The sequence below is a fragment of the Anastrepha ludens genome, chromosome X (assembly GCF_028408465.1).
Source record: "Anastrepha ludens isolate Willacy chromosome X, idAnaLude1.1, whole genome shotgun sequence".
Classification (NCBI taxonomy): Eukaryota; Metazoa; Arthropoda; class Insecta; order Diptera; family Tephritidae; genus Anastrepha; species Anastrepha ludens.
The window spans coordinates 12,574,716-12,583,772 of record NC_071503.1 but is presented as its reverse complement, the minus strand read 5'-3'; the positions used below and the strand labels follow the sequence as shown (position 1 = coordinate 12,583,772).

General features: G+C 39.4%; 1 protein-coding gene across 2 annotated transcripts in view; it reads right to left on the bottom strand.

Moving 5' to 3' along the window:
• Positions 1 to 2,902: 2,902 nt before the first annotated feature.
• The window catches only part of LOC128869149 (uncharacterized), a 161,961-nt gene continuing 155,806 nt past the window's right edge, over positions 2,903 to 9,057 (bottom strand). The window contains exons 5-6 of one of the 2 annotated variants that reach the window (XM_054111642.1): positions 8,863 to 9,051; positions 2,903 to 8,784 (exon numbers count right to left, since the gene is read on the bottom strand). In XM_054111642.1, coding sequence (XP_053967617.1) covers positions 5,126 to 8,784; positions 8,863 to 9,051 — 3,848 coding nt within the window. In that variant the 3' untranslated portion in view covers positions 2,903 to 5,125. Of the gene's footprint in view, positions 9,052 to 9,057 lie in introns of both variants that reach the window. The other variant, XM_054111641.1, reaches the window with a different exon arrangement.

Sequence of the window (9,057 nt, the reverse complement as noted above, 5' to 3'; positions counted from 1 at the left end):
CTGAAATTCGCAAAGTGGTTTTCCAATCATATAAGCTCATCGGATAGTGAGAGTCTCCAAAAATTATTGCAGCTCAGCGATACCGACTCCACCAAAACGCTGGGAATCCACTGGCAGCCGAAAGATGACATTTTTCGCTTCATTCTGGAAGATAATTTTAGCGAGCTGCGAGTAACTAAACGTAATATTTTATCAGTTTCCGCTCGCCTCTTTGACCCTCTTGGTTTATTAGCCCCGCTAGTTACCAAAGCTAAAATCTTATTACAAGAGCTTTGGATTCAAATAAGAGCGTATGGCTCCTGCGTATATATACGTAGCCACTCCGCTAGTGGTACGAAATGCACGCTGGTTACTTCAAAGTCTAGAGTAGCTCCGCTGAAGACTAAATCTCTTCCGCGTTTAAAGCTCTCGGCAGCGCATCTCCTTGCCAAATTATGGTCAAGAATTTCACCAATGTTGAGTCGACCAATAGAACAAACAATTTTCTGGACAGACTCCGAAATAGTTCTGCATTGGATTAAAACGCATCCATCGTCGTTGCAAACTTTCGTTGCAAATAGAGTGTCCGAGATCCAAGAGTGGACCCAGAATATGTCGTGGCGTCATGTGCCCACAAAACAAAATCCAGCGGATCAAGTGTCTCGGGGTTGTAACGTGGACGAATTGGGTAATTCAATATGGTTTAGTTATCCACAGTTCCTCCTAGAAGACCCTGCTACATGGCCAAAAAATGTCAACTTCAGTCTCTCTCCAGAACAAGAAGCACTCAAGAAGAAGAAGAACGCAATTACGTTAACCGCAATCAATGCCACAACAAATCCACTTCTCGAAATAATTGACAGGTTCTCATCTCACAGAAAAGTGCTTCGGATTTTCGCTTATATACTCAGATGGCTTCGAAAAATACGAGAGCGAAAAGCAGAATCTGAAATAATACCCACGGCAAAGGAATTACAATTGAGTTTCCTTAAAATTGTCGAAATAATTCAACATTTTGAATTTAGCGATGAAATAAATAAATTATCGAAAAATAACGTACTTCCCTCAAGTTTACAGAAATTAACTCCATTTCTGCATGAACACTCGGAATCATCATTATCGTTTAAATTGATTCGAGTAGGTGGCCGTTTATTAAACGCGCCAATCCCCTATGATGCTAAGTTCCCTTTGCTATTACGCAAAGACTCGCACTTTGTGAAAGCATACATCCGGTTCCTACATTTTCGTAATCACCATGCCCGTCCAAAGGCATTGGTAGCGCTTCTGCGAGAAAAAAATATGGCTGATAAATGCTCGAGAAGCCTGTAGTCGAACTGTAAGAGAATGCATTCACTGTTTTCGTTATAAGCCAAAATTACAAGGTCAGATCATGGGCAATCTACTCGCCGATCGATTACACGCCCAACGGCCCTTCACAATATGTGGGGTAGATTACTGCGGGCCCATTCACATAACCTTAAAAATTCGCGGTCGCCCTCCCGTGAAAATGTATATTGCCATTTTCGTGTGTTTCGCTTCAAAGGCAGTTCATCTAGAACTTGTAACTGATTTAACTGCTGATAAATTTATTTTCGCTCTCATAAGGTTCATTGGGCCCCGAGAGATGCCAGCCAAAATATACTGCGACAACGCGACGAACTTTGTGGGAGCAGAGAGGAAGCTGAGGGAACTCCGGGAAGCCTTTCTGGCACAGAAAGAGGAGATTCTCCAATACGCCGCCGACGAAGGATTCATCTTCGCCTTCATACCTCCGAGGGCACCCCACTTCGGCGGCCTGTTGGAAGCAGCAGTGAAGTCGGCCAAACATCTGCTGGTGCGCGCCGTAGGCAACGCGCTGTTAACCGCCGAAGAAACCGCAACGCTTCTCGCCGAAGTATAAGCGGTACTGAACTCCCGACCGCTCGCACCACTCAGCAACGACCCCAACGACGGCGAGGCCCTAACGCCGGCGCATCTACTAATCGGTTGCCCCTTGCGAGCTTTGCCACCGGAGAAGGTACCCGTCAACCTCAGCCGCTGCTTAGAGAGATGGCAGCTTGTTTGCTCTCTCAAGCAACAATTTTGGCGCGCGTGGTCGAAGAGCTACCTTCTGGAGCTTTAGCAGCGCAACAAATGGGTACACCCGCAGCCCAACGTCCAACCAGGCCAACTCGTCGTCGTCCACGAAGACAACGTACCACCGCATCATTGGGTGTTCGGTCGAGTAACCGCAACCATTCCCGGAGCGGACGGCAAAATTCGAGTCGCAGACATCACCACTAGGTCGGGTGAAGTACGACGCCCTATCCACAAACTTGCCGTGCTGCAGGTGGAAAACAAGAATTGAAGGCTGTTGGATTCCTTCAAGGTGGCCGGTGTTAAGCCAGATTCTGGCAAACTATTCTAATAAAATAATTAAATAATAATAGAATAGAATAAATTAGTATAATATTGAATTTAAATAATGAAAATGTATTCAATCTTAATATTAAGTTATTTTATATTTTATATTTATAAGTATATAGTATACTTTACTGTTTCTCGCTGTCGCTATTTCTTTACCTGTTTCTATTTACTTCCGAGCATTGACTCTATTTCTACAGCTATACTTTCCGTTCTTCCTATTTCTATTTATTTAACTGCATACTCTCTCTAACTCTCCACATACTGTTCTTCCATTTCCGCTATTTCTTGTATCTTAGTTTTAGGCCTAATATAAGGACAGAACATGTAAAATAAAGTCACTTTTTGAATTGTAATCGGACGTGCACGGTCTTTTCCTTTTAATTACACTTCCACAGGCAATATTCGATTTATTTCGCGCTTCCCTAAGTAAAGTGTTTTTTTTTAAATTTAATACAACACCTTCACAAAACAGTGAAGAATTTTCATAACTCATTGCAATTAAATAGAGATTCTGTACTATAATTAAGGAATTTTATTTCGTATTTATTTATATAAAATTATTTAAATATTTTTGAGATTTTTTTTTGCTTGGCTGATCGAAGCTTGGTCACTTAATGATAATGTTTGCAAATATGTAGCGCTACTAATTATTTTATGTTCATTCAAAATAAGCTATTAACTAAATTTACAATTAAAGATAATTGAAATCTGAATTTATAAACATGTAGGTATATTATACATGCAGTACACTAAGGTTATATTAATTTTAAATCTTATATTCACATGTGCATATCTCTAATAAAAAAAATCAATAATAAATGTCCCAGAAGGCGTATATGCAGATCTCTGTAAATTAGAGTTTTCTATATTACATGCGGCAAAGCAATTTAAACCCCTTAATTAATCAGTTCCAATTTTATCTTCTTTGTTCATTTTCCTTTTCATAATACTATTGTTACTGCCTTTACCATGCATCGGCACAGATATTGTATAACCGAAATAATAAATTCATCTACATTGAACTTATTCAACTTAAAAAACAAACACAAAGTGGAAACCACCGAAAACTTTATTTAGCCTGGTAAATTGCAAAATTTCGTCGTCATATCATACGAGTAGCACTAGCTATGTATGGAAGTTTGTCTAACTACATCCACATGTACACAATATTACAATATGTATTTGTGATATTTGTCTTATTATTATTTTAGGGGCGTCATTATTATTATTATTATTATTTTTTTTTGTTTTTTTTTTTTTTAGATTAACAATAACACTTTAAATGAATATTCAAATCTCATCCCTATTTCTGGTTTCATTCATGTTTTTATAAATGTACTGTGAATGAATGTAATTGGAGCTTTTAGAGTGCTTACATATTTTGTAGGTTTTCACTTATTTTTGAAGGGTTGCGTTAATAAATTATGAAGTATTTTTATGCTAAATTGCGTAAGTTTAACTATGACAACCGTAGTGGCCTTTTTTTAATATTGTTTGATGAACGGAAGTTAACACTCTTTTTATTCACAAGATATGGTACAATCAAATAGCAAAATATTCTAATATACAACTTTTATGTTAATTAACTCCACTATACTTTCGAATTTGATTTACAATGCCCTCGAAGAAGTAGTTCCTTTCGTTAGAAAGCCCTAATGAGTAAAGTATTTTGAAATGAATAAATTGAAGTGATTGGTAAATACTTAAGAGAAGTGAAACCAATAGAAAATGGATTTTTAAGAAGAGGGTTGTATTTATAAGTATATATCTAACCCTTTTAACATTATGCCCGACTTCCACGAAGAAATTCGACTTAAAAAAATTATATTTTATAAATAATACAAAAAGCAAAAGTAAATATACATAGATCTCACACTTGTTTAATTACTCGTACACTTATCCCAAACAATGTAGAAAAGAAACAAGTCGCTTCCATTTCTTACATTGATTTGTTATGTACAATATGTCGCTTTTTAGTTCAATAAAAAAATATTTGCTAAAAGTACAAAAATTCTATTTAATTCTTGCACATTGATGCATTTTTTTTCGGTTCCTATATTAACCTATTTTAAAATGTCATTAAGTGGCAGTTTTCCCAAAAATGCACCCGATACAAAAAAAAACAATACATATATTACAAAATGATATAAAACTCAGAGAATCACCTTTTTATTTAAAAAATACTATAATATTTTGAAGTTGAAAATTGCCCATTTATTAGTTTTGGCATAAAATAGATTTCAGATGAAACGAAGTTATTGGTTCAAATAAAAAACACGTTCGACGGGAAATAACTAATGCAATACTGCGACAGCTAATCATATTTGATCAGCAATAGGCCATCAAAAAAGTAATATGATCCCAATATTCTTGGAATTATTGAGTGAAGCGAACATACCCTACAACTGTTTCTACATACCAGACTTGTTTAACAAATAGTTTTTTTTTTGCTTTCGATCATGTTGCAACGAATGAAATAATGTGGTTTTAGGGCTATCATAATTAGTAATGTATAAGCCGTCAGTAACTTAGTTCATTCTTTACTACGGAATTCGTGATTTTGACTTATTTTGAGAACATATAAAGCTTAATAATAAGTATGAGAAGAAAAATTATACACATCTACCTAAGCCTTATTACTTAAAATTTATTTCCCAAAACCATTATCATTAAAAGATTGCCTTATTACATATGCAACAAGTAACTTAAAACTAATAGCGACGGAATTTCATCTATGACTTTAGTTGCGAACCGAGGCGTTATGTATACCTATACCCTGTGCATTGTTCATGTCGTCAATAGCACGAAAGCGTACAAACCCGTGTTCGGCGACAATCATTGCAGTATCATTGCCACGGTTGCCAGCATTTTCTGAGGCAATCATCGAGCTAACAGATGTGTTATAAGAGCTGGAAGTGGAATGTATGTTATTTTTTAAATGGGTGTTACCGAACAAGTAGTTTTCTGTATTAGGGTTTGCGGCATTGGTATCATTCAGTTGGCTGCGGCCTCCGCAAATAGATGAAGTATTGCTACTAGTCGTAATACAAGAACCATCTTCATTACTGATTAAATTAGTGCGCTCTACATTACAACCTGATAACATCATGTCATCATCGGGGTTTTTCTGCTTGAGCTGCGGGTAGTTCTGCTGCTGGGTATTGCTTCGATCAAGAGATGAACGTTTAAACAGGTGCTCGTCTTCACGATCGCGGTCATGGTCACGATCTTGTTCACTTGTTAAACTTATGTTGTTTCCCCGAACACCAACTTGCTGTTGTTGATGGGGCCGTTCTGACGCTTGAGCTAACGTCTGTGAAGCAGATGCACGTTGAGTTGAAACATTCGATGAAGTAGCTGAAGATGAGGACGAATTTCGACCATGCATAATGCCTACCCCGGCCACGTGACCGCCACCATTACCACTAACAACAATATTGTTTAATGTGCCACTTTTTCGAACCCCGTTGTAGATGCCCCGGTCGAAGGAATTGTAACCACCATAGCGACCTGTGCTAGATGCACAGGAATGCGTAGAATTCGAACTACGCCGCTCTGGCTTCTCGTAAGCACTGCGGTCTAGAGTTGTATGAATCTTTTTTTCTCGTTTACTCTTGTGACTATCGGCAAACTGAGAATGGGGCTGACCAGCATGAGACTCTGACCAACAATCCGATGGGTATCCAGATTCACCGCCTCCCAAGTGTGGTCTTTCAAGATTACTGAAATTGCAAGTGGATGTGTGAGAAGGTTGTAAAGGTTCTGAATAACAATTGTCATTCTGCAGGAGTAACATCTGCTTTTGTGATGCTGCAGAAGAACCTGACCCACCACTACTACTAGCCGTTGTCGAAGTAGTTGAAGTTTTTGTAAATTTTTTTGCTCCATTTGGATTCTCCGAGTCTATACAAAACCCAGAACCACAAAGATCAAAATTCGGATTTTCATAGTGATCGGTGGTAGCATCCATTAAGTAATCTGCATATTGGGGTACATCATGACAATAACGTCCGCCGCCACTAGCCAGTGTTCTCCGCGTGCCGTACTCGCTAGCATTATGCTTCGCCACGGCACTATTGAGGGACCCTGAATCGTATGGTCGCTGATATGTTGGGTGTGTTTGCAACTGAAATTCACCTGCAACACGTGTGCTAGCTGAACTAGTGGAAATTACGCTGTTACCTAATCCCGTCCGTTGCGATTTTCCGTTACGTGAAAGAGAATTCAGTGCATAACTATCGTCGTATATTAGTTTACCAGTGCGCATTGTGTACGTATGAAGATTTGTATTTGCATTACACACGGCTGGATAGTCTGTGTCAAACTGCTCTTGGCTAGAGCTGGACGTACACGGCAAAAAGAAACCAGTCACATTTGAATGATTGTGGTGAAAGTGATGGTGCGTAAATTTCTCCCGATTAACTGTATCATTGTCAAATACATTACCACCTCCATTTGCACTGGCTACGCCATAACGCGCATTGCCATTAGCTGCTAAAGTAGTAGCTGCTCCACTACTACTGCCCCCGCTAGTCTTCAAACCGGCAACCCACGAAAGTAATGTAATTATGGCAATTTCTATCAACCGCAAAGAGAACTGATAACCCCATTGCAACCAATCAATCTCTGCAGTTAATTGCTGTATAAGAGGTCGCGTGGTGGATATGCTAATGGCGCCAAATATTTGCAAAGCAGCGAGGAGAACAAACAGTAAAGCAGTTGCTATAGTGACATGTATAGCATATGATAGATTCTGATATCCGTGTATATAATTCTGAGATTTACTGCGAAGTATTCGTTTCAAAACACGATACAAATAAAGGTACAACAACCCAAGAAACATACACACAAATATGTAAATTATCTGACATATTAGTGAAAGAACTCTTGGCGGTGACGCACCACTTACCAAACTAGATGTCGTCGCCGCAGCGGATTGCAGCAGAAGAGCAGAATTTGCCTTGTCGACAGTTGCTAACGCTAACAAATTAGTTGATTCTGCAGCAATGAATTGCTTCTGCTGGAGTTGGTGCAAAAACTGTTGTTGCTGTTGCCGCCGATAAAGAAGCTGTTGCTGTTGTTGTTGGTATAACAAGTGCTGCTGTTGTTGATTTTGTAGGGTGTACGATTCGACATAATGCAGTGTAATGCAGAGCACCACGTGCACACCACAGCCCACCACAACGGTTAGGGGGCGTATGAGTGCCGAGTATCGATTGTTTTTATGGTTCAATGCTTTCACAAATAGATATAATATGAGTATTGAAAAAGAAATGGTCAATAACGTTGCCGGTAGGTTAAGTAATAACTCAGAAACGAACAAATTGAATGTAGCATGAATATTGTAGGCATCATAACACAAATAAAAAATTCGTGTTGAACATGTCACAATCAAAACTAGATGAATGCACAAGAAATATGATTGTGAAAAAAGATGTGTCAACTTATTATAAGTGAGCACTTTATATAAGGAGTAAACTGCCAAAATTGTGAACAATACAACCGAAAAGTAAACATGAATGTTCCATGCAACATCCCAGGTAGACTGTGAGGATGCGGCAGCAGCTGTTGAAGACGATATCGAGGATCTAGAACCACTGCCGATATTTCCGCTGGCAACTGTTGCTGACAAAGTAGTACTCTTAGCTATAGTCGCACTTCTCACTGTTGATGACGTTGAGATGACAGAAGAAGCTCCTGCAACCGTTCCCAGTTCCTCGTCTGTTGCAATTCCTGTTGCCGGAGTAGAGCTGCTACCTTGAGTGCTCATTTTACTGCCATTTGTTCCACCATATGAGTGGTTACCGTAGGAATTCGGCTTGCCGGACGATTTATTTTGAGCTGTTTCAATCCTTTTCGCATCATATATTTCCGATCCGCTACTCTCAGCGAGACTGGTTTTGCTTTGGTTTATATTTGAGCCACCTGACATTTCGCTATCTTCACTACTTTCAACTTGTTGGGCCGTATTACCCCCATCTAAAAGCATTACTGGTGACGATGGTGGTTGACTGTGATCATGAAACGGATGAGTAGTGGCCTGTTTTAGGAGTACCTCTGGTATTTCACCTTTATTACCATTGGAGCCACTTAAAATTCGAATTATGCTTGGCAAAACTTCCTGTTTTGTGCGGTGTTGTTGCGGCGATTTGCCAATTTGCAATGGAACCTCTTGTGAACCAGCGCTATCATAAACATTTTTACTATTACCAACATTGGAAGTGCCGGCATTCGGTGTACCATAACCGCCGCTGCTTTGCGAAGGAGTGTTTAGAGCTTTTTTACGATCTGGTTCCGTAATTGGAACAAGAGGTATGTTGGTAGCGCCACCACTATCAGCAGTGGACACAACGGGGATCAATCCATCTTCGGAGCTACCGCCAGTTGATGCTGCTAAATCTGGTGGACGAAACGGAATGCGTTCATGGCCAGGCATCAAACTCGGGGGTGGTATTGGACGCCTGTTTATGTAAGTACCTGTGTTAGAAAGAACGCCCTCATTATTTGTGCCGCGTAATGTTGGTTTATCCGCAAATGGATTCTGATATTCTGGTGGTAAAGGTGGTGTAAAAAATGAACGGGCTGGTGGCGAATATGAAGGAATGTCACCGGGGTACATGGATATTGTGGGCAATTGACCATTATTTTTCTTCAGGATATTCGGTGCTGTAA